Raw genomic sequence first — 26,803 nt, forward strand, 5'->3', positions numbered from 1 at the left:
GAACTACTATACTGGTTCATAATTAACATGAATAATGCATAAGGTATAATATAAGGTAATGGTAACCCACTAGTAATGACTCAAGTATTACTATATCCTTCTAAAGGAAATACTCCAAATCCATCGGAAGGAATTACTATTCAAAATCTAACAAAAATCTAAAAAGTTTACAATGATTTCAGTAATTACTAGAGAGTTATCAAGTTTTTCACTTTAGAATACTGATCTAAATAATTAGTAATTCCTTATGAAGGATTTTGTAATACTAGTCATTACTAGTGGGTTACCATTACCTTATATTATGCATTATGCATTATTCATATTAATTATTAACCTGTTAGGGTTAGGTACGAAAAAATAGTAGCTACTGATTAGCTAATAGTGAACTACCACATTCAACTGAGTGCTATTACTTACTTATAGTTTACCAGAATTTCTTGTTTGTTAATAGTAGTTACTGGAGTGTTAATAATGCATTACTTTTTTGTTTCTGTGTACACTGTAAAAAATATCTACTTGGTTCTACTTAAAATCATAAGTTAAGCAGCTGCCTCAAAATTTCAAGTAAAAACAAAATGGATTAATGAATTGTTTTAACTCATTATTTTGATTCTTGTTAAGCTGTGAATTGTCTTCTGCGAGTCAACATGACTATACAACTATTGTTGTTTCAACTTTGCTATGCAAGTTCAAAATAAAGTGAACTCATTAATGAGCATTCTGTTCACTTATCCCCATTAGTGGGTTCAACATAGTAATTTCAATTAAGTAATGTCTTTGAATTTGGGTATCAAGTTAACATGATCTAAAATAATGCCTTGTTTTAACTTAATTATAAAAACACACAAATTTGAGTACAAAACATTTTTTTTATTAAAACCAATGTTAAGCCAATACAAGCTATACATAAACATTTCAATCATGCAATCATCTCAAACTTGTAATCAATACTTTTTTAGTTACCAAACTTCAATTGGGTGTGGGTAACATGAAGCTAAGATAAATAGAAGCTCACCTTCTATATGCACTCTGCTTGTCATATCCCCATTAGGTCACCCAAAGATGTACTGAACACTATTCATATTCACCCAATAGAAAATACATTCCTTTAAAAGCATTAGCTTTTTTTCTTACACAACATTGAAATATTGAACAGGTTTTAAAATTTAAACATTTAAAAAACCTTTTAAAGGATTGGTTAACTTTAAAAAAAACTTTTGCTGATAATTTACTCACCCCCATGTCATCCAAGATGTCCATGTCTTTCTTTCTTCAGCCAAAAAGAAATTAATGTTTTTGATGAAAACATTTCCAGGATTTTTCTCCATATAATGGACTTCAATGGGCACCAAACGGTTCAAGGTCCAAATGACAGTTTCAGTGCAGCTTCAAAGGGCTTTAAACGATACCAGACGATGAATAAGGGTCTTATCTAGCGAAACGATCGGTCATTTAAAAAATAAATAAAAAAGTTTACGTTTTAAAAGCACAAATGCTCGCCTTGCTCTGTTCTGTGATGCGCGTTCGTGACGTTCGTTCGTGACCTTTTCAACGTTATTGCGATTCCCTGCGTATTACGTTACGTCATCAGAACGCGAATCACAGAACAGAGCAAGGCGAGCATTTGTGCTTATAAAACTTAAACTTTTGAATTTATTTTTGAAATGCCCTATCGTTTCGCAAGATAATACCCTTATTCATCGTCTGGTGTCGTTTTAAGCCCTTTAAAGCTGCACTGAAACTCTCATTTGGGCCTTGGAACGTTTGGTGCACATTGAAACACATTATATGGAGAAAAATCCTGGAATGTTTTCATCAAAAACCTTAATTTCTTTTCGACAGAAGAAAGAAAGACATGGACATCTTGGATCACATGGGGGTGAGTAAATTATCAGCAAAAGTTTTTTTAAAGTGAACTAATCCTTTAACATTAATCTCACAGATCCAGCTGACTTGTACCAAAAGCTGTCCTGAACCCCAAACACAAACAAACTAAAACTTCAGACTGCAGCTGGTTGTTTTCAAATATTTGAAACCTAAATACAGTATACTTAGACCCCATTATTTGAACAATATTCAGCCTTAAATGTATTCATTCCAACAAAAGCAAATGTATCAAGTCCAACAAAAAAAATCAGGGCTCCTCTCCTGTTTCCAAACCTATTCTCGGTTGGGGCATGGTTTACAAATTATACCTCAGGAGCTTGTTTCGGATGCCGTGGACTCTGGCAGAGGCTTGATCTGGTTTGATCTTCATCACTACCCTCTGAAGGAACTCAAAGGGATACTTCATGGCTCGTGGATACTCAAGGTTCACGCAGTAGATGATCCCCAAAAGCATGGCAAAGCTCGATGGCACATCCTTGAAGTTGTGAAGCACAACAGTCCCCTCAACCACAACAGCCACATTGAAGACCTCATGTGGAAAGGGATCCTGGTTGTCACCTTCATAGCCTATCAACAGGCCAAGTTGCATCCCCTCCATGGCTTCAGCAAGAGTCTCACCATGGGCCTTGAAAAGCAGAAAAAAATAGTGTGAATGTTTGGGTCAAGAATTACATGCTCTGCAAAGCTACTTAAGTCTCAGTAATCATAAACCTTTTCAGGCTAATAAAATAGTCTTCTTGGGCTTTCAGTTGTGAGTGTGCATGTTTGTAGGTGCAATGTTGGAAGGTTACTGCCAGGGTGAAAACTTGTGTCCTCTCAGATCTGGGGAAGTGTATGTTGCACTGGGTCCTCTCCCCATCACTATTCTACCGCTCCTTTCTCCTCCCCCAACATTGTTCTACCCCTCCCTCCTCCCATCACCACTATTCCACCCAACCCTCGTCCACCCCATCACTATTCTGCCCCTCACTCCTCCCTGCATCATCACTATTTTGCTGCCATCAACACCCATGAGTATCTAATCCAATCTCTGTGTTAAAGGGCGTGTATGTGTGTGTGTGTGTGCGTGCAAGTGTATATGTGGGTGGGTGGGTGGGTGTGTATATGTGGGTGGGTGGGTGGGTTTGTATATGGGCTGTTATGCATGACAGAAAAACGTCTTACGTCACACATCCTGATGATGTCTGATGGCTCTTCTCTTAGGTAGTGTGGCAGACCCAGCAGAGCAGCAGTCCTTCTCCTTTCGTTTGTGTCCTACAAGAAAAAAAAAAAGCAGTGTTGGGATTTTATTGTAAACATCTGGTGCCCAATTTTACAATTCTCAGCTTGTCTACTCACGTCTTTCTTCAGACAGTCCAAAATGGCTTTCAGTGCAGGCTTCTTTGCCGACTTTGTCGCAGCTTCGTACACTTCCAGCAGTCTTGGTGCCAGCTCATCAAGTCCGTCGAGGAACGACTCGAGAAGGTCTGTGCTTACGACTCTTTTGAACTCTGCCCGAACCTGAGGAGACAAAAAAGTTAAGAAATTAGAGAAAAAAAATTCAAAGCATAGAGTCACAATTTAGTAAGCTAAGGTTGTCTGTTGTCAAAGGCTTTCATCCACTCAGTAATATTAAACACAATCCTCTCACTTATCTGTATGGACATTCACGCCACCATTCAGAAAAAAAAAAAAAAACGTGAAATTTTGAGGCAGCTGCTTAACTTTTGATTCTGAACAGACCACAGTATAGTATCAGACATCTCTCTAGTACTTCCTTGAGGGAAGCTAATACATTGATATCCAGTCATTGGATTAAGTGATTAATCTTAGGCTGAGTGTTGCCTATTGTTATACCTGTCTCTCACAGAACATGGCCGGCCATCTAGCTATGACATCCCCAATGAGAGGTTGATGCCCTACGATCTCCTTTCTGCGCTTGGAGAACGTGGCAGACATCAGCTCATCTATCTGCTGGTGATCTGGTTCTTTTTTCAGCACTTCCACCTGAATTAGATTGCACAAGCACAAAGGACACATACTAAGACAAAATATTAGGCAACACAGACACAAAAGCAAAGTGTAGGTAGTTAGTATTATATAGGCAGGTGTGTATGCAGTATGCAGTATGATGTGCATGTGTGTGTATGATGTACCTCCATCATCCTCCGCTTTTCTTCCATGTCTTCATCACTCAGTCCTTCAGGGGGATCTGGACAGTAGTGGACCTCGCCCTTCTTTGACTTCTTCATACGTGGTCCCTTGGCTTCTTCTTTTCTTTTGTTGACCCTCACCTCTGGGCATCCAGCTGCACTTAACTTCTGTCGATAGTTTCCGAGCTTAAACTTCAGGCTGTGGAACCAGCCGTACCAACCCTTTCCACACCCTGGCTCTTTTAGACTGGGATGCTTCTCCACAAGCGCTTTGGCAACATTCTCATAGTGTTGCCTCTCAGGATAAGGACTAATCTTTGACATGCTGTCTGCAAGTGTGTCCAGGATATCAGTTTTCATACCTTTAGGAATCATCAGCACAGATCCATATTTTGCATATCTTCCATTTGCTTCTTGCAGCGTGAGTTCAACATCATGTGAGAACTCTGGAATCGGGAAGGGCTCAGGCCAGTGCTGGGAGTCAGATTCCCCACTACTGAGAGATGGAAGGCTGGCTGTATCCAATGTGGAATCCGAGCAAGCTGCGTCAGTTGTGAACAACACTTTCAATGTTGCTCTCTCCTCAGGAAGGTCTCGGATGTCGGTCAAATTGGTCAGCTGATCCTTGAACGCAGGGTCCTCAAATTGTAAAATAAATCCACCTCTCAGGCCAAGGTTTGCACGCAACACCTGGCACAGTGCATCAACACTAGGGGGGTGATTTCGATGGAAAGGTGCCTGATATCCATCTCGGAGAGGACAACTCGCAGCAGCATCGTGGATCACTTCGGCCTGAAATTGGAGAAGAAAAAATGTTTAAAAAATGTTGTAAAAATACAAACAAAAACAGTAATATTGTGAAATATTATTCAAATTTAAAACAGCTGTTTTCTATTTCAATATATTTTAAACTGTAATTTATTTCTGTGATCAAAGCTAAATTTTCAGCATCATTACTCCAGTCTTCAGTGTCACATGATCCTTCAGAAATCAGTATAAGGTGAGGATTTAATGCTCAAGAAATATTCTTTATTATTATCAAAGTTGAAAACAGTTGTGTACAATTTTTTTTTCAAAATTCTTTGATGAATAGAAAGTTCAAAAGAACAGCATTTAAAATGGAATATTTTCTTACATTATACATGTCTTTACTGTGACTTTTGATCAGTTTAACTCATCCTTGATGAATAAAAGTATTGACTTATTTTATTTCTTTCCCCCAAAAATAAAATAAAAATTATTACTGACCCCAAACTTTTGAACGTTAGTGTTTAATGTTACAAAAGCTTTAGATTTCAGATAAATGCTGTTCTTTTTAACTCTATTCATCAAAGAATTTTGAAGAAAAAAAATTGCACACAACTGTTTTCAACATTGATAATAATAATTAATGTTTCTTGAGCATCAAATCCTCATATTATACTGATTTCTGAAGGATCACGTAACACTGAAGACTGGAGTAACTGTTAATGATGCTGAAAATTTAGCTTTGATCACAGGAATAAATTACAGTTTAAAATATATTAAAATAGAAAACAGCTGTTTTAAATTGGAATAATATTTCACAATATGACTGTGTTTGTTTGTATTTTTAATTTAATCAAATAAATGCAGCCTTGGTGAGCAGGAGATACTTCTTTTAAAAACATGATACAACATCTGACTGACCCCAAACTTTTGAACGGTAACGTTAACGTTAGTGTATTTGGCCTTGACATACGCAATATCAGAAATGGCGTTTTCTACAACGTTTTACAAAGTTTACAATGAAAACTGGTATCGTCTCAGATAAAGCTTTATCAACCGTCTCTGACTGAACGAAAAGACTGCCAGCAAACGTGTTCGAACTAACGTTACGGTCGCTGAAATGTGCCTCGCTTAAATGACATCACAGTTGTTGCACATATCAAAAGCTAACTAACGTTAATCACGTTATTGGCTTCATCAACTCACATTATTAATATACAAAACATGAACACTTACCAATAGCGACCTTGTTCACGCCAATCCGATTCGTCTTGTCTGACAGGCACCCGGGCGATTGAAGTTTGATTGCTTGACTGTTGCTTGATGGCGCGTAAACTAGTTCGTCTCGTGGCTTCGTCGGTAGTCTCCCCCCCTCCCCCGCACATGCGCAAAGAGCTGTCCTCCACTCAATCTGCAACACGCCTAAGACTTGTACCCCACTCAATTTAAAATGGCAAGTTAATTCAGGCACCTGGAATGTGTGATTCATTGAAGTAACTTATGAACTTAAATTGGAAAATTGAAAACTCAAACAATTGAGTTGAAATTTCATAACACATTATTTTATGTCTGAGTGAATGACATATACAAGTTATCATAACTTTTTCAGCAGATCATTTTTTACAGTGTATGAATTCATTAATCTAAAGTGTTATCGAAAGTAGCTGCCAGGGCGTTATCAAGATTTGCTCCAATAATGATTTGATATTTGTCAAACCAACTACAGTTAAAAAAAGGTGGGGATGGGTGTATTTCAAGTGCAACTGTAAACAAGAGCACTGTATTGCCTGGACATTAGACGTGTTTGCATATCTATGACTGTCACCTGGTGCATCACTGACTGACTTCCTCTCTCTGTTAGGTGATGTTCCCTGGTTACAGGACGAGTGTGAAGAGATTAAAAACCATGAGTGTCCTTCCGGGTGAGAGACACAGTTGTGATTTCAGTGACAAACATCACACTCCCCATCCATCCTCCCTTTTATATTCAACACTAGGTCAACAAAACTCATATTTTCACAACTATGCTTTACATACTAGAAGAAAGGGAATTATTTATTTATTTAATGCTGTGAAGTGCTGAATGACGGCAAACACAGTGGGGTTAAGAGATGGATATTGGGTTTCTGTGTGACAACACCTATCCAGGAGGACTGCTGGGTGGATTGCATGACAATTAATGTTAATGCATGCACATTAAGTGTGAGATTTTGAGCCTAAACATATGCCTAAGGAAGGCTGTTATAAAAAGAACATTCAAATAAAAGACCACTTGTCCACTAGAAATAAGGACAAATTTTAGCAACAAATCCTAATTTAATTTTGTTTGTATTTGGTGTACTTATGCTTCTGCTTATCTAGGTTCGTTCGGCCCCCTGTCATCATGCTGTCTGTTGATGGCTTTCGTGCATCTTACATGAAAAGAGGAAGCACGGTGATCCCCAATATCGAGAAACTCAGTAAGAACTATGCCTTTTCATTAAAATCAACAAACTGAATTTAAATGAATATTGACTAAGCAGTCAATCAGTTCAAAATTATGAAATGTATTACATAAAATACAGATTAACTGATCAAATAAATCCCAATTAATTGTATATTAAAATTTAAGAAAGGTCTCCAAATGAAGATAATTATAAAGGTAATATATTGCTTTTTCTTTTCTTTTCTTTTTACATCTTTGAACTTTAAGCACCACACGATTTAATCCGAATTGGTTCTGATTCATATCAGATTCTAAGTCACATTACAATTCAAAAATGACCCAATGATACGTCTATTTTTTTTTTCTTAACTGACGTGAGCTGCCACTCACTGGTGATGTAGCGTGTAGTAATAAACAGCTATGCATCAGTTTGTCATTTTAAGGGTAAAACACTGTAAAAATGCTAAAAAACTGTTAATTGGTTAATGGCAAGTTCCCTTACTATATGGTGAAATTTTTTTATAGATTTTAGGGGACATTTTACGTAATAAAATATTGTTAAATGTACAGATTTTGTAAGTAATCTTATTATCTACAGTGAAAAAATTTAAACTGACATTCCCACAATTCCATATGTGACACTACATATTATGCTATTTTGTTTAAATTATTGTTTCTCGTAATTTTTTGTACTATTTCCATACATTAGGGTTTTTATGGTACATCTTATGTTGTGTAAATAGTGTAATTACTGGTAACACTTTATAATAAATATACTATAATAAAGTACTTATAAATCATTAACAAACTATTAGTTTATAGTTAATTCATAGTTAATATATTGTTAATATATTAATAGGCTGTATACAAATAGTAAGTTATTCATTCTTTGTCACTGTAATTAACACAATGAACTATGAGTTAATTATAAACTAATAGTTTGCAAATTATTTTTAAGCACTTTATTACCGTATACTTATTATAAAGTGTTACCAATAATGTTTATTGCATTATTTATACTTGCTCTGCTGCAACAGCAGCAATAATCAATAACAGGCTAAAACTATTTTGAATGTTGCCATGATTGAAATTAGTATATACCTTAATTCATGTATTATTACGGTGGTTAACAGTATAATCTACAGGTTAAAAAAGAAGAAGATTGTATTGCTGTAGATGGAATATTAACCATTATAAGTTATTATTAACATTATTATTTACATCACTAAAATATACATAATGAAATACTATATAATAATAATAATAATAATAACCTTTATTTTCTATAGCGCCTTTAAATGTACATTTCAAAGCGCTGTACAAAAACAATAAAAATAGCAAAGATACAACACACAAAAGAGACATAATACACAGTAAAATAAACATAAAAAACAACAAGCATAAAAGACAATAAATCAATTAAGACAATAAATCAATTAAAAGCTAACCTAAAAAAATGAGTTTTAAGCTGAGATTTAAAGATTCCAAAAGATTTGGCTTGCCTGATCTCAATCGGTAGAGAGTTCCAAAGTTTTGGAGCTAATGAAGAAAAAGCCATATCTCCCATTAATCTCAAATGGGTTGAGGGAACAGTTAAAAGACCAGTATCTGAAGAACGAAGATCACGTTTTGGAGTATATGGAGTTAAAAGCTCTGTCAAATATTGAGGTGCCAAACCATGCAGTGCCTTGTAAGTAAGCATCAAAATCTTGAAATCCACCCTAAACCTAATGGAAAGCCAGTGCAAAGACTCCAAAACGGGAGTAATATGGTCTCGTATGTTAGTTCTTGTAAGGATTCTGGCAGCCGAATTTTGTAAAACCTGCATTCTGTTTAAGGTTACTTTTGACACGCCAGCTACCAAGGCATTACAGTAATCAATACGCGAAAACACAAAAGTGTTTATCAATCTCTCTGCAACAGTAAACGACAGCATTGGACGCAATCTGGCAATATTTCTAAGATGGAAAAATTAGATTTTAACAGTATTCAAAACATGTGGCTCAAACGTTAAATTGGCATCAAAAATGACTCCTAAATTCCTCAATTTAGTTTGAAACTCCACAGTAGAGCCATCAAGAGCTAGAGTGACCGGCTCTACTTTGCGTAGTTGGTGGGGTGAACCAACAAGCATAATCTCAGTCTTTTCACTGTTAAGACAAAGAAAATTATCAGTCATCCATTCCTTCATCTTAGAAATACACTCAGAAAGAAAATTAACAGGCACAATTTCATTAGGTCTAAAATGAATGTAGATCTGGGTATCATCTCCATAGAAATGAAAATTTAGACCAAGAGATCTCAAAAGCTGACCAAGAGGATAAACATAAATATTAAAAAGAAGAGGGCTCAAAATTGACCCCTGAGGGACGCCAGACTGCACAACATTGACCTCAGATCTAAATCCACCCATGGCAACGAACTGCTTCCGATCAAAGAGGTAGGACTTAAACCAATTAAGAACAGTATTTGAAACCCCAAAAATAGTTTCAAGACGAGTAATTAAAATTGAGTGATCAACAGTGTCAAAAGCGGCACTGAGATCAAGTAGGATCAAAACTGAAAGACAGCCAGAATCTGAAGCAATTAACAGGTCATTGGTGACCCTAACCAGAGCTGTTTCTGTACTATGCAATTTACGAAAGCCTGATTGCAGAGGCTCAAAGAGATTATTCTCAGTTAAGTGAGAAATCAACTGAGAAGCAACCACTCGTTCCAAGAGTTTAGCAAAAAAAGGGAGATTAGATATGGGACGAAAATTAGTGAAGTTCTCACAGTCAATATTTGACTTTTTAGGTACCGGGGTAATTGCAGCAGTTTTAAAAGTTTCCGGCACAACCCCAGTACACAGAGAGTCGTTTATAATACTCAGAACAAAGGGGCACAAGGAAGCAAAACATGATTTAAACAGACCAAACGGTATGGGATCTAGCAAATAAGTAGCTGCTTTCATTTTTGAAACCTCTGCTAAAAGAGAATATGAGTCAATTGTACAGAATTTAGACAACTTAGTACCAGAATAAAAAGGAATAGCTGGAGAAGACAGGAGAGTAGAAGTGCAAAAACCTCTACAAACATTTTTGACTTTGGTGACAAAAGAATCCAGAAACTTATTACAGAGATGATCAGAAGCAGTAACATAAGAGTGATTCAACAATTTGTTAATTGAGTTAAAAAGTTGTCTAGAATTACCCTGATTATCATCAGTCATTTTAGAGAAATGGTCAGATCTGGCTGAAACAATTCCAGCCTTATATTCTTGTAAGCAGTCTTTCCATATTTGATAATGAACAGTCAGGCCTGAAAGTAGGGTTGCCAACCGTTCCGTATAATACGGAATCGTTCCGTATTTGACACATAAAAGGCTTGTTCCGTATTGAACTGATACGGAACGCACTTTGTTCCGTATTTTTGAGAATCAATTCAGTGCAAATCCATGACAGACGCATAGCTTCTAATATATATGTCAGACAGACTATGATGAATGAACGAAGACCTGCTGCTATAATGGCAAATTCGGGGACTTGGCGCCACCTTGACGGGCTCTGACGTGTAATGACGTAGAGTTGGCTCATTGGTCGAACGTCAGAGGCGCCCGCGCCACTGGATGTGCAGTTGCCGCAGCGCAGCCTGAGCGAGCCAGACGCTCAATGTGCAAGCTGTGCAGCTGCAAATGCATTTTACAGGCTTCAGTAAATCGAGTAAAATGTGTTTCCGAAGACATTTGTAGGCTATGATAAGAAAAACTACTAAAAATTAAAAAAAAAAATGTTTGCACCGGAAAGAACATTCTAGAAGTCTAATTCTATTGAATAAGTTCCCACAAGGCTACAGAAAACTGTTGTGTTTATTTTTCTTCAAAGGCAGTCTAAGCCGATGAGTTTCGAATGTTATATGTTGTATTTGTTTAAGTTAAAAATAAAACGTATTATAATCTAAACAAATACATGGTTCATTTTTGGGAAAATGATCATGATAGCCTTTATATATCTGTGTGGCTAAGTCTTGTATATTGATTAAGCCTACTTTGCTATTCTATAAATATATAGGCCTAATAAGTTGCATTATAATATGATATAAAATGTATGAATTTCAGGGGGCATGTCACTACCACATACCCCCCCCCCCCCCCCCCCCGTTCCTTATTTCCATTTCAGAAAGTTGGCAACCCTACCTGAAAGACGCCACATGCGCTCCATTCTACGGCAAAATGTTTTCATCATACGCAAATCCTCATTATACCATGGAGCAGGACGTACGAATGAAACCGAGTGTGACTTTTGAGGAGCAAATAAATCCAGGCCAGATAGGAGAACCGAATTTAACATAGAAACCCTTTTCTCCAGAGGATCAGATGGAGTAAAACAACTTAATGAAGAGTCAATAAAAACAGAGAAATCAGAAGGATCAACTGATCTCCAATTCCGATATGTCAAAATACGAGAAGAGGCAGTGTTAGCAATGGGAATATGCATATCAAAAAAATTTGCTAGATGATCCGACAATCCTAAATCAATAGTAGACAACCCAGACACAAAAGACCCATTTGATATCACTAAATCTAAAATATGTCCTTTGTTATGTGTAGTACAGTCAACAAATTGATTTAAACCAAAGCACTCCAGCAAGGACGAGAAATCCTTTGTTAATGCAGAGTCTTTTTTGTCCATCTGGATGTTAAAATCCCCCAAAAAAAGAGATCTCTCAAATTTAAGGCACAGATACGACAACAGTTCTGCAAACTCAGATAGAAAGTCTTTGTTTGCTTTAGGAGGGCGGTAGACTGTAGTTATGGCAATTGAATGACACTCGGAAACAGTTAAAACAAAACATTCGAATGAAGAGAACAGAGGAACAGCAACAGGTCTTAAATTGAATTTCTGATTGTACAGAACAATAATGCCACCACCTTTGCCAGTGGCTCGCGGGAGATCTAACAACCCGTAGCCAGCTGGAGTAAGTTCAGTAAAAAGAAGACCGTCCGAATGTTTGTGCCATGTTTCGACTATACTTAAAAAGTCAAGTTTTTCTTCCAGAATGATGTCAGATAAAGCCACCGCTTTATTGTTGACAGAGCGAGCATTAAAACACACAGACTTCAACAGGCACGGGGACTCCGAAACCTCCTGTGAATGCTCTTTGTATGTTAGCACGTTCAAGTTGTTATGGTTAATCCCAACAGGTTTACATACCGGTTTTCGGGGTTTACGAAGAAATGCAGGGCAGGGAATAGCTATATGCAGTTTTTTACTGTAAATTCAGTTCCATAAAATCTTAAATGTTTTTCCAATGTTTTTTTTTTTTTAAGTGCTAGCAACAGCTGCCTTTTTACTGTACATTTTACAGGTTTATTTTTACAGTGTGGGAACCTGAAAAGAAAATATTCCAAACACTGTTTTTGCTCAATATGACATGGGTTATTGTGGGAAGGGGTTTTCTTTTCCCCAGCACTGGTGTACTATATAACAGGCCTTGACTTGAGGGAACTAAACATATGGTTAGAGTATTAGAATCACAAAAGATCAGCTTCTTCAGGTAAGGTTTAGGGGTAGACGTTTATAAAGTTGATCGAGCACTGGGAAAGTGAGTCCTGGCCTTTTAAAAAGTTTACTTAATGTGTGTTAACTGACCTTTGAACTGGAGAACATAGGACCCTGGGAACATAAGACACCTTTTCATGTGTTTAATATGTACCATATACTGTAAATATGGGGAACATAGGACCCTGGGATATGCTCACAAATCTTGTGCTATGAAACCACATAAATTGCCCTATAGTAATTTTTTGCTTTACAACTTTCTAAACTCTGTCAAGTCAGGTCAAATTTATTTGTATAGCGCTTTTCACAATATACTGTATTGTTTCAAAGCAGATTTACATCAAATAATTATGTTAACGTTTAATATATATATATATATATATATATATATACAGTGTATATATATATATACTGTATATATATATATATATATATATATATATATATATATATATATATGTATAAATGCGGATAAAGTTGGATATAGTCAAGTCATCTTTATTTATATAGTGCTTTATACACCCTAGTGAAAAATATTATTTTATGCTATGTATACTTCAAATACATTTACATATTTATGTACTTAATATAAATACCTTGCAATTGTACTTTTAGTTTACTAAATTGGTACACTTAAAGTCAAAATTGGAACGAATCTTGTACTTAATGCGCTTAGGTTATCCGGAAATAGTGCTGAGGTCCAACTAAAGATATACTTAAGTATACTTGATTGAGCTAAAGTGGATCTATTGCAAGTATACTTTAGGTACACTTTAAATATCTTGCATTTAAAGAGTGATATTAGAGATCATACTATCCTTACTAATACGGATATTAAAACACATTTTAGGCTTAATATTAAGAAATGTGTGATAAAGAAGTACTCTAAATAAAGTTTAATTATAATATTTATATCATATATAAGTCTCAAGTGATATGTCAGTAAATATGTTAATAGATTTGTAGTATACTTAGTATGAAATAAATGTATTTTAAATACAGGTATAGGTATATTTTTTCACTAGGGCAATACAGATTGTTTCAAAGCAGCTTTACAGTGATAACAGGAAAATGATTCAATGATGCAAACAGAGTTCATTTAATATATAAAGCAGTTCTGCAGAAAAAAAAGTGATATCATTGTCCAGCTCATGGTCCAGCTAAATTCAGTTCTCATCCAATAGTGTCAGTATACTTATACATCCAACTTTATAGCTGCTCGATAATGTGGTTTACATTTGACTACGATATAAAAGAATCACATTGTATATTTACTATTTGTTATATAGTATATATTGCTTTATGTGAGTGTACTGTTTGTATGCAGGTAAGCTTTGTTGTACTATATATCCAACTTAATATATATATACAGTTTATAATTTTTCTTTTCTTTTTCTTTTTCCTTGTGGAATATACAATTTGACTCTGTCTTTAGCAAACACAAAAGTGCCATCACGCAGCAGGGGTTTAAAATTAAACCCAAGAATCGATTCTGAATTTGTGTGGTTTGATTCAGAGAAAACTTTGCCGACTTTTCCTCCACTTATCACTGGCCTGCAGCCTACAGCAATCCATTTAGCAGTTGAGCTTTTCTGAAGTAAAAACAGGCAAGACAATATACAAAGTAAACAGTCAACCTTGGACACATTCTTGTTCACAGAACATGTTCATGTATTCCATCTGTGCTAATAGACCTTAGGCAGGGTAACACCATATTTAATTTCTGAAAATATGCTTATCTCAAGAGATAGAAGTATAGTTGGTTCAATAGATTGTATACTGTTGTTTAACTACATGGCAATTGTTCAGCTGATGAAACATCTTTCCAAAACTTTCAGCAGACACATACTCTAAAAAACAGTTGTGAAAGTTGTGAATTCTGACAATTACATTTGAACTAGGATCTTCATGTCATTGTAAAGGCTGTCAGTCTATCCCTCACAATCTCAAAATTTCAAGGGAAGTATATATATAATTTATTGTACTAAATTAATGCCTTTGATTAACAGTCCTAAAAATGACTTGTCATTTCTCTTGTAGGATCATGTGGAACCCATGCACCATACATGAGACCAATGTACCCAACCAAAACCTACCCGAATTTGTATACAATTGCAACGGTATGTATTAATTTTGTACAATCTGCAAAAAAATGCAATATTTATGGTACTTTTTTAATGATAGGATTCAAATTCTACAAGGGGAATGTAAACTTACAACTCTATATTATAATATTATTTCTGTCTTTTTCTTGCAGGATTAACAATTATGTGCTTTTGAAACCTAAATGTCCCCAAACCATGGGCCAAAGTCAGTGTGTGTCTGAATTATATCTGAATATAACAAAAAGGGGAAATGAAACTTGACAGATATCTAAATATATAAACTCATGACTTTGAATAACAAGGTGAAGTAATCAAGAAATCAGGATTTCCTTTTACCTATAGTAACAGAAGGGTTTGCTGAATTATACATATGAAGAACCAATCATATTGTAGAAAAATTATGTAATGAATCATGTCACCTTTGCCATGCTCCTATTCTATAAAAACTGTTGTATTCTTTTTGCTGGTGGGATTCTCTCTGAAATTGGTCTGCGGTCCTCCGGCCGTGATTAAAGCACACTCGAAGGCATTGTCTGGAGTCTGTTTGACTATTGCTGGGCAGCAGGCAAGACACTAGAGATTCTCAAGTGATAGTGTTTAGTGGAGCAGGTTAGTGGAACAATAAAGACCTTATTCCCAAGTAATAGTGTTCAAAAAAGTTGAGACATCGACCGACTCGAAACCAGTTGTCGACTGTAGACTCAGTGCTAAAGTATTAATATTATTAAGTGTCGACTGTAGCGTTGACGCCCCAGGTAAACTTAAGTCAGGTGCATAGGGGAAAATCTACCACACATCTTAAAGTTTGACATTTTTTCTTTTTTTCTTTTTTTCTTTGCTTTAGGGGCTTTATCCTGAGTCACATGGAATTGTGGGTAACTCCATGCATGACCCTGGCTTTGATGCTAACTTTAACTTCCGTGGGAAAGAAAAGCTCAACCATCGATGGTGGGGAGGACAACCTGTGAGTTGCCATTCCATTCCTTTTTTTTTTTTAAAGGGATAGTTCATCCAAAAATGAAGTTTTGTCATCATTTACTCACATTGTTCCATAAGAACCATAAAAATAATCTATAGAATTTGTGCACTATATTCCAATTCTTTTAGAGCTATATGAAAGCTTTGTGTGACAAAAACAGGCCGAAATTTAAAGTTTTTCTTTACAAAGTGAGCTCCCCAACTACTGGCCTGGCACGTATAATACAGCGTTTTTAGTTGTTTTCTTGGATCTGTGTGAACGGGGATCGTTTTGACAACGTTGTCACCTGTAAAAATATATATAAATAATTGTGGGGGGTTTTTTGCGAGCAACGTACAATATGATTTTCACATATTTAAGTATATTATATTAGATATTTTACCAGAGTCTGATTTGTCTTGGGGAGCTCTTAGAAGTGTGAAATTAATAGGCATATATATTTCCATGACAGATAACTCTATCCAGGGATAATAGACCCTCCTGGCTATGACACACATGACAACCAGTGCTGTTTGGTATCTTCAACCTTAAATCTGGCTTCACATAATATTTGAATTTGAATATAGGCTACTTAAACTTTAACCATCAAAGGTCAATCCAGTCATGTACATACCTCACCGGCACAGTTTTATGAAACTGCAAGCAGTGGAATCATAAAGCATAATGTCAGTGAGCTTTTTAGATCTGTGATCATGTGTAAGCTACATGAGAAGAAGGGAGACATCTCCAACACACATGTCGGCTATTCCAACAGCTGGAATCAATTCTTAGTTTTCACTGAACTTTATTTCTTCTGGCTGTTTCTAGACCCCACTGACTGAGCTGTGACGGTATAAATGAGGCCATCATAAATGGAACTTACACAGTCTCGTCACTGCAGTTTGAAAAGTGCTGCCAAACACTTGTGAAAATTACCCAACATATAGAACAGTTGTCTCTCAATTGTGAATTGTGATCCCTACACTTTTTTTTTTGTTTATAAAATCAGGGATCTATCAGGTTGTCTGATGTGTGAAATGAGAAGACAGATTGTTCTTCTTAGAAACATGAAAGGAAAACTCTTTTTCCACAGAAAGTACAACATATGTTTTCTATGATAACACATTTTCTTCCATTTCTAGATCTGGATAACAGCAGTGAAACAGGGAGTAAAGGCTGGTACATTTTTCTGGCCAGTGTAAGTCAACATGATCCAAGCTCAAATGCAAACCATGTTTATTTTATGTCTTTATTCTGTAACATGGCTAATTAAATAACTCATTCCATACTGTTTATGTTACGGACATGAGTGATACCGCAAATCATGTGACTTTTTGAGGAGAGGTGTCACAATTTTAGCCTGGGGGACAGCAGAAAGAAATTCTATACACTTACAATGAACACGATATTTATCATACCTAGGTACCATAATGTCATAGAGACTTAGGTCCTAGACCTAGGTGGGCATGTTGTGGGCCAATAAAACAAACATCAAACATCACCCTAGAAACCACAAAGCAATGGCATGTAGAGTTTTGCACAGGCAAGCACCACTCACATTTTCTTAAAAGGACATGAAAATTACAACTGAACTGCACAAGTGAGATTTCATATGACATGAATGTTTGTGTTCTATGTGCTCTCTGGCAAGTCTTAGGCTTTCCTAGGACTGTAACACAAAGGTCTCCTCATCTGCACTCACTGAGAGCTTTCAGACTGTATTTTTTTTCACTCAGGCATAGAAAGAGGCAGCTTGAACTGTTTTGCTAGCAATTTGTGAGAAAAGGTCCTATATTCTGAAATCAAGGCCCTGCATACTTTAGATCAACTGCATACTGAAATAAGCAAATTGGAATGGCAAAGTGCTTTTCAGAGCAACTTCCTTTGGCCTCAAAGCTGGAGGAAATTAAATCGCCTATTCTTATCTAAGCCAGTAGGGTTAGGGAGCCTTAGCTGAGTGCATACATTGACCTAATGTTGATACAACTGGACAGAAGGTCAGGATGAATGGAGGTGGTAGTGAGGAAAGGGTTTCCTGTAGAGATTGATTGAAACAATCTTTCTTGCTCCCTTGACCCCTGATATCCTACATAAACACTATGTGATGTCCAGGCCTCAAACTCAGATACAAAGGTTTGCCAAATTAACTGCCCAGCTGACAGCTCTTTGGGAAAAATTCAGCTATATATGCTTTAAATTTGCCTGAATATGGTGAATAAAAAAAAAAAAAAAATTAACTGTGTTTTTATTGCAGTTTTCTTATCAACAAATACAAAAAAACAATACAAAAAAAACAATACAAAAAACAAACAAATAAAGACAAATAAACTTAAAATAAATACACAAATCCTTAACAGCACTTCAGAGAATGCACCACATACCAGTATATTATCTGCATTGTTCAAACATTAACATATATTAAGTCTATTTATTTCAAGCAAATTTTCAATTAATGCCCACTTCTGATGAAAAATGTCCGATTTGAGCTGCAAATCTGCAGTCATCTTCTCAAGTCATCTGTTTCAGTCTATGTGTCCATTCTGGGTGACTAAAGAATTTTAAAGGGCCATTTTTGTGCATGTTCTGTATTTACGTAGTATTTATGTGTATGCACCAATTCTGATGTGTGGTATATTAACAGTGTCATTCCATTGGAAAGGAGAGTTCTGACTATGTTGCAATGGCTTCACCTTCCTGATGCAGAGAGGTCAGTGTGTATTATTTATATATTTATAATACATATATATAATAATATTTATTATTATATATTTGGTTGAGCATTTCATTTAAAATGTTCTTAATCTCCTCAAAACTCAAAAAAAAAAAAAAAAAAATACTCCACTGAGTTCAATACTCTGTATTTTATAGTGAATGGGACATTGAGAAATTTCTCTTTGGGTTCACTATGTGGTTATCTTAACAAAGACATTAGTTTGTAGTTACTTTAATGTTAGACTTTGCCTTATAGTAACTGTGGCCTTATACAGTAGATAGTACTATTTACTAGTAGTAGATACTTTTTGTTTTTTTGTATTTTTGAGGGAGGTTTTTTGGTTAAAGGTAACATGCGTCTGTGTTTTTGCAGGCCATATGTTTATGCAATGCATTCTGAACAGCTGGATTCCTATGGCCACAAACTAGGACCCCACAGTACCGAGGTAAGCAGACTGTACAGGAATCATATAGTTCATGAGATCAGTTGGCTGTTCTTGTCTCTCACACGGCTTCAGTCCCACACATTACTCATCTAAACATATATGGTCATGTTGCAAATGTAGCAGTAATGAAAACAAACTTCTCAGCCCAAATACAGACTCACTGTAAACACTGCTTACATTCACTAACCATAGTGTGTCAATTCAAACTTGCCTCAAGTAAATTTGAAGTCTATTGATGTTTCACCTTACAAATGTTGTTTCATTCTACAGCTTGACAGTGCACTGAGGGAGATTGATAAGGTGATTGGACAGCTGATGAATGGCCTGAAACAGATGAAACTGCACCGTTGTGTCAATATCATCTTGGTTGGAGACCATGGTACTACATTTAGAAGTCCTGGTTCTAGGGTTTCTAGGGATGATGCCCTTTTTTTTGCAAATCGATTATAAAATTATAAGTCTTTTCTTCTTCAGGCATGGAGGAAGCTCATTGTGACCGCACAGAGTTCCTAAGCTCTTACATGTCCAACACAGATGACATCATCCTAATTCCTGGCTCTCTGGGAAGGATTAGAGCCCGAAATCCAAACAACTCTAAATGTTAGTTATTAAAAAGCAGAAGGAGAATTTAAGCCTGTCCTGGTCTAGTTGCATTAGAAATCACAATATATATATATATATATATATATATATATTTTTTTTTTTTAATATATATCCTTAGTGTCCGAACATATTAGGTACAATCAGATCAAAAGAGAGAACAGTCTAAGAGTGAAAAATATTGTTTTCCTTTTTTACACACTTTGTTAAATTTTTAAATTTGTGTTGTTTTTATTTTAAGTCAACATGTAACCAAAATTGACTTCAATGTTTTTTCCCTAATTCTTTCTCACAATTTATCAGCACATTAGGCCTTAAAATGTGTTTCCCTAATTTGTGTAATAGCTTACTGTGCATAAATGACTTTCTCTTTTTGGCTGATGTCACCTAGGCTGTGTGGGCTATTGGTTGGTGTTAATGAAATCACATTACAAGAGAAAATTGGGTTGAGAGCATGTAACTTAGTGAGGAAACTAGAATAGACTATAATGCACTATTTCTAGGAATTATATTGTTTTAAAAGCATCTGGCATCAAAACAATTAAATTGTTCTCTTTTTTCTCTAGACGATGCAAAAGCAGTTGTAGCAAACCTTACAGTGAGTGACATTCTTTAAAATTCTTAATAATGATATACTTAGGCCTACTGTAACTTTACATCATATTAATATTTTACTAAGCTTTAAAGTGGGCCCAAAATGTGACACTTTTTTTGTGGTAGTCAAAAATAGTAAGACTTGTCCATAGTTAATGTAATGATCTATCCTGTGGTTATTTTCCTACCACATCTCTGTGACCTTGAGGGGAACTTACTTAGGGCTAAAACTCTTTGTAAAAATGGCTCTGAAAAGTGAAGTTAGTTCTGAGTAAATCCAGCATTATTTGTGTGACTTTAGTCTCCAGTAGTCTCTAAATACTTTTTGGGACCACTGTATATTGATTATTTTAGTGGTTTAATTAAAAATGTATTTTGAATGTTTCAGTACAAAATGCACTGTTCTACTTCACCAAACATGAAACTTGGTTCTCCTACAGTGTAAAAAGCCAGACCAGCACTTCAAACCATACTTGAAGCAGCACCTTCCCAAACGTTTGCACTATGCCAACAACCACAGAATTGAGGAGATTCACTTGATGGTTGAGAGGAAATGGCACATAGCACGGTAAATAATCTAAGCCTTCTTTGTTAAAATAAGTTTGTGAATGTTTCTTAAAAGATGCTCAAACCTACAAAAAAAATAAAAAATCTTAAGGAGTACTTTGTCTTATTTTCCAATAAAAATATCCAATCATCTATAAAACTAGATACATTTACTCGAGGGGCAAAATTATGTTTGATAAAAATTTATAAATATACTAATGTTCATTTTTATTCATGTTAGTTCATAACAAATTCAATAATATCAATTTACACAACTTGAAATGGTAAAAGCTTATGTAGAAATAACCTGGATCGATAAATACTATTGTTCATTGTTAGTTCATGATGCCTAATGCATTAACCAATTGAGCCTTATTGTAAAGTGTTACTTTATTGTAAAGTGTTAGCATTTTGGCTTATTTTAAACATTAACCTCTCTAAATGTTCTTAGATTTATACTATAAAATAGGCTTAATTCAAGATATATGCTCTGAAAACAAGTATTAATATCTTTCAATTTTGACTGTCATGTCGATACAGATATTTCACAACTGGAAAACAAGACAAAAATACCGATAAAGGATTTTTTTTTTTTTTTGCAGTGTATTATGCTGCTCAGTTGAAGTACCTTTTTAGTGTTTACCTTTTCTTCAGATGCTTAAAACCACACTGTATTCCCTAGTATGCTCATTTCCAACTGAAATGGAAAGCTGTAATCTCCAAAAAAGAAAATCAATGAGGTCACTGAAATTAGCCATTGGTTTGCAACACATCCACCATAGATGAGGATGCAGAAAAAGAGAGGCAGGTCCAGAGACGGTTCCTCACAGCCGGGTTGGGACACCCTCCTTTGTTTGCTTTGGCTGACACTAGATACCTAATGAAAGAAAGCTTTCAGGCATACTGGTAGAGATATAGTCCTGTCTAATCGGTGGCACCAGACTCATGAAGTGAACTACTTCATAGTTAAAGTAGTCTCACCTGGCCTGTAGGTCCTTGCATGAAGCAGACAGTTAAATCAACTACTCAGGTTTTATGAAATGAAATAGAATATTTATGAGCAGGTCTCTTGTTATTTGAAGATGCTGAATGCTTTTGGTACTAAGACGTATTGCTGGAATCTCTGGATTTAATGTAGTGACTGCATTCCACTGATTTAAAATGGACACTGGACAGTTTACAGCACAGTGATGACTGAGGTTAAGTGTGCTTCATTCGAGCCATTTGGCTCTGGGACACAGCTTCACTCAGCATGTTCAGTGACTTCTAAATACTGATTTATGCTAGGGAATTTAAACACTGGACTTTTATGTTCAGTCTTTAAGCATGACATCTGCAACATTACCACGTGATTGACTTGTGTTTCTTTTTTCTAACTATAGTTTTTTGTGAAACTATATTTATTTAGCAGAAAATTACTTTCCTGAATACACGTGTTTTACATTATTATTCATTTGTAATTATTTAAAAAATGTGCCTACTCATGATTACACAAAGTTAGTAATCAAAAAATGTTAAAATAAAAATTGTAATACTTAAAGTAGTTAAACAGTTGTTTAGATGTATTCACTAGCATTTCTTTTCATCATTGGTATCAAAATTAGTTTGAAGAATCATTGTATTTCACTGGTATTGGTCAGGGATACTGACAATACTAACTCCTTGTATCCCATCGTGATGCATTGAGAATCGTTTTGTAACCGAATTGTTAACCTTTGAAACGTTATTAAAGCAAGCCAGTGAAGATTTACACCTTTATTCTTATGGATATCATGAAATCATAATTGTGATTTGTGTGTGAGTGAGAGTGATCCATTTAACAAGAACCAAAATGTAGGACACGATTTAATTTTTTTGTATAAAAAATTAAATTACTTTATTGTGACTGATAAAATTAAGTCCTGTCATACTTTTTTTTCTATAGTCGAATCATACAGGTTAGGAATGTTGACTTTTAACGATTGCTGCATAATCTCCTCCTAATGTTTTTTTTTTTTAGATAGAATCTGCAATGACCTACTATGTTGTGTTTTGTTTGATACAGAAAGTTCTATGAAACAAAAAGGAATCATGGGAAATGTGGGTTTGCTGGTGATCACGGATATGACAATAAGATCAACAGCATGCAGGTTTGTTTTTTGAATTACTTCTTTAATGGCTAAGCTGAAAGTGTTATGTTAAAGTTGTGGTACATTAGTTACTTATGTTGGGCTTTTTTTTCCAGACCATTTTCCTTGGATATGGACCAGCTTTTAAATTCAAGACAAAAATTCCACCATTTGAGAATATTGAGCTTTACAATGTCATGTGTGGTGAGGAAAAGTGCCTTTCATTTTTTATTCTCTAGGCTTGATCCTCCTGACTACCACAATAATTTTGAGTTTCAATACAAAAGCACTGATCTCTATTCATAACATTTGCATAATGATCAAGGTTGCCAGGTCTGCATGACAAGGACAGGTAAATGTCCAACCAAAATTAGGCAAGCTCAAAATATATCCAATCACAAAGCAAATACAAAACTTTTGAATAGCATTTCCCGATATAAGCAGCATAAAAACTTTGAAAAGTTAAACATTTCCCCAAGATCTTGCACTATTTTTCTATATTAATCAATGTAATAATGCATTAGTGGCATTAAAGTAAAGTCTGCGAGTGACCTCTTCTGTCTGGCATCAGAGATCAGTTAGGATCTAAGAATGGATTAAAAGTAGATTATGTCATATAAATTTAATTGAAATTCATTGAATTCCTTCATAAATTAATTTCTATTTAGAAAATTAAAAATATAATTTAAACAATTAAAAAAGAATAATACATTTAAATAAATAAATAAAAAAATACCCACAGCAAACATGTAAAAGTTGCTCAATACCATAAAAACTGCATACTTGGCAACTCTAAGAACACTTGATTGTTTAATGCTTTACAAGCACATTAACACATCAGATCTTTTGCCTCCATGATCTTCCCAGATCTCCTTGGCTTGAAACCAGCCCCTAACAATGGTACCCATGGTAGCCTTAACCAGCTCCTAAGGACCCCTCTATACACACCCAGCATGCCTGAAGAAGTGTCTAAGCCAAACCCTGCAGGACTAGTCACAGCTGTTAATGATGATCTGGGCTGCACCTGTGAAGACAAGGTCAGCAATAGAGTACTTTCAGATCTTTATTAATCTTCTTAATCGTCTGTTAAGAAATGTTGATTCTAAACCCTTAAAACCTAGGTTATTATTGGTGTTTGCTGAGGCAAGCATCGCTATTACTGTTGATTATAATTACCATGATATCGAACTTTGGTACATAATTTGTCCCTATTGTGCTATTACTTTTCTAAGCAATTTGACTTTTTTTTTATCTGGCAGATAATAAAACAAGCAAAAAACGTATCATGCACTTTCAATGAAGTAGGAACCCATATCATATTTTGGGACCAGAATATCATAAACACTTGGCAATGTTTTTTTGTTTATTTTTTTTCGGCTAGTAAGCAACAACTCAGCAATGTGCTTTCAACCACCCAATTGCAAGCATTACTCACAATTCCTGAGAAATTATAGTTTAGAAGATTTAGTTATTTCTGATTGTTTCTATTTTAGTAATTATAGTTTAGTAGATTTAGTTCCTTCTGTTTGTTTCTATTTTAAAACGTACAGTTCCGGATTATTGTGCTACATTTTATGATTGCAATTTAATGAGGTAGATGACCAGATTCTAAAGCAGTCTTTACTGTTGCTATCACAGTTTATTTTTATTTGCAGAAACCCTCATTAAATCTTGTAATGTGCATGTTCCCATGCTTTTATCAGTTATCATTGTTGCATGCTTTAATGTCTGTAAGTTTTTTCCTTGAGTCCTGCTCAGAAACGATAGTTGGCTGCCAATGCTTTTCTCTTGAACTGCCTAGGTCAGGGGTTTTCAAAGTTTCTTGAAGCCTCCCCAGCACTGCACATTTTGGATGTTTCTCTTATTGAACACACCAAACTCAGGTCATGGAGTACTCTGCTATTCAGCCGATGACTTAATTCACTTGGGTTACAGAAGGGAGACATCCAAAAATCTGTAGTGCTGGAGAGGCTCCAGGAACGGTTTGAAAACCCCTGGCCTAGATTATTTTGACATTTCCTTGTATTGGATCAAAGTGATTCATCCTCTTGCCTCTGAAAGTGCTTTTGCCTTCTGCTCAGATGTAGATCTCTTGCTGGAGATTTTCACCTTTAATCTTTTGCAGTTGCGTTCAAAAAATAGGGGGCAGAGGGCATTGAAAGTGACCCTTGTAAGAGGCTATAACCTGGAGTCACTGTGGCTCTGTCTGTTACAGAACAAAGTGGAAGAGCTCAATCAACGACTGAGACAAGTTATTGATGGTAACTCCCTTCCCTTCTCTCTGGAATGCTTTAGTGATGCTGAACAGCTTTTTGATGCACAGCTAACAGTTAGCTGCTATGGTTCATATTGAGTGTTATCTTAATATTATTTGCCTATCAAAAGGGAATAGCTGACCCAATTATACAACTCTGTCAGTATTTAGTCATTCTCATTTACTGCGCTATTACTTACTAATTCGTTAATCAGTGTTTCTTTTTAGTTAATAGTAGTTACTAGATTGTTAATAAACTTTTCAGTAGTTCTCTGGGAAGCATTAAAAAATAGTATATTGATTAGTTAATAGTGAACTACCACTTTCATCTGTGCGCTATTACTTACTAGTTCTTTAATCAGAGTTTCTTGTTAGTTAATAATAATTACTAGATTGTTAATAAAGAACTCATTGGTTCTTGTGTAGTTATTCATTAACGAAGTAACCGTATTCTAAAGTGTTACCAAGTTCTTTAACTTTGTGTTTTACGCATCTCAGAACAGCTCGGTTCACAGTGGATGAATGCAGTGAACTGCATGTGCTGTGAGTTTAGCATGCATTTGGGAACGCAACGGGCACCAGTTACGATTTATTTTCACATTCGCATAATTTCCAACATTTTTATGGGCAGATGATTACAGCATTTCACTAGATTTGTAATGAGACGCATTTGTAAACCTGTTTTCACAGAAATGGCTAGTGGCAGGAAAATGAGAACAAAGGAAACAGGATTAAACTAGAATTAAACCAAAACAGAACATACACGTGACAATAACATGCTGGAAATTAATTGACAGTGTTTTTATTTTTGGGTGAACTAACCCTTGCCTGGTTTAAAGGGATTATACAGCCCAAATATATTTGTAATAATCTAACATAATTTTGGCCCATCCACTGAAAGTCCATACAACCAATACTTTCAAACTTCAAAATGTACATAAAGACATTGTAATCCATATGAATCAAGCGCTTTGATCCAAGTTTTCTGAACAGAAATTATCGCTTTTTGAAAATGTTTGGTTTTGTGGACTTTTAATTGATGTACTAATTGATGGTGTACTATTTTGTTATTCTGGTTTTCTTTTTTCATATTAAGAGATTACTCCTACTTTTGATTTTGTTTTTCATTTTTAGACAACAAGAATCTTCCTTATGGTCGTCCAGCGGTCATGTTCCGCACCAAATACTGCATCCTTCATCATAGTGAATACATTAGCGGCTACAGTGAAGCTTTGTCTATGCCTCTCTGGACATCTTATACTGTATCTAAGCAGGTACAATTGACAAAATGATGTTAGTTTGTTGTCAATTCACAAAAAAATAAAATAGGTAAACTGTTGACTGTTGTATTAGAGTCTTAACTTGAATTTGTGGCTTTTCTGTTGCAGGTAGATTTCACCCCTCTGACTGAGGATCTGAGTAGCTGTGTTCGGCCTGATATTAGAGTTCTTCCAACCTACAGTCAGTCCTGCTCAAGCTACCGCGCAGACAAACAGATCTCCTACAGCTTCCTCTATCCACCTCGTGAGGCTTCCTTCTCTCTATAGTGTACACCCTAGCCTCAGTAATGTCATGTACTAAATATAAGCCAATTCCAGAAACCAGCAAGACAGGATTAGTACAGCATTGGGCTTAATCTTAATTGGTCTTCTGTCCTGAAAATCAAGTTTATAGGACCCAAAACTGTGTCAAAGGATAAAATTAAAATTTATATCTCAATTGATAGAATTGGGTCAGAGCATATTTTTT

At 35.5% G+C, this 26,803-nt stretch overlaps 1 protein-coding gene across 2 annotated transcripts in view; it reads left to right on the plus strand.

Annotated features, from left to right (window-relative positions):
• The window catches only part of enpp2 (ectonucleotide pyrophosphatase/phosphodiesterase 2), a 41,427-nt gene that overhangs the window by 6,185 nt on the left and 8,439 nt on the right, over nucleotides 1–26,803 (plus strand). Inside the window, exons 5-21 of one of the 2 annotated variants that reach the window (XM_056257701.1) lie at nucleotides 6,628–6,688; nucleotides 7,128–7,225; nucleotides 14,772–14,851; nucleotides 15,681–15,800; nucleotides 16,937–16,992; nucleotides 18,436–18,501; nucleotides 18,880–18,952; nucleotides 19,223–19,331; nucleotides 19,427–19,552; nucleotides 20,119–20,150; nucleotides 20,587–20,714; nucleotides 22,737–22,821; nucleotides 22,917–23,004; nucleotides 23,668–23,837; nucleotides 24,926–25,061; nucleotides 26,189–26,328; nucleotides 26,443–26,578. In XM_056257701.1, the coding sequence (XP_056113676.1) occupies nucleotides 6,628–6,688; nucleotides 7,128–7,225; nucleotides 14,772–14,851; nucleotides 15,681–15,800; nucleotides 16,937–16,992; nucleotides 18,436–18,501; nucleotides 18,880–18,952; nucleotides 19,223–19,331; nucleotides 19,427–19,552; nucleotides 20,119–20,150; nucleotides 20,587–20,714; nucleotides 22,737–22,821; nucleotides 22,917–23,004; nucleotides 23,668–23,837; nucleotides 24,926–25,061; nucleotides 26,189–26,328; nucleotides 26,443–26,578 (1,704 nt within the window). The remainder of the gene's footprint in view (nucleotides 1–6,627; nucleotides 6,689–7,127; nucleotides 7,226–14,771; nucleotides 14,852–15,680; nucleotides 15,801–16,936; nucleotides 16,993–18,435; nucleotides 18,502–18,879; nucleotides 18,953–19,222; nucleotides 19,332–19,426; nucleotides 19,553–20,118; nucleotides 20,151–20,586; nucleotides 20,715–22,736; nucleotides 22,822–22,916; nucleotides 23,005–23,667; nucleotides 23,838–24,925; nucleotides 25,062–26,188; nucleotides 26,329–26,442; nucleotides 26,579–26,803) is intronic. The other variant, XM_056257702.1, reaches the window with a different exon arrangement.

This window comes from Rhinichthys klamathensis, unplaced genomic scaffold, assembly GCF_029890125.1.
Source record: "Rhinichthys klamathensis goyatoka isolate OS25496 unplaced genomic scaffold, OSU_Roscu_1.1 h1tg000006l_1, whole genome shotgun sequence".
NCBI lineage: Eukaryota > Metazoa > Chordata > Actinopteri > Cypriniformes > Leuciscidae > Rhinichthys > Rhinichthys klamathensis.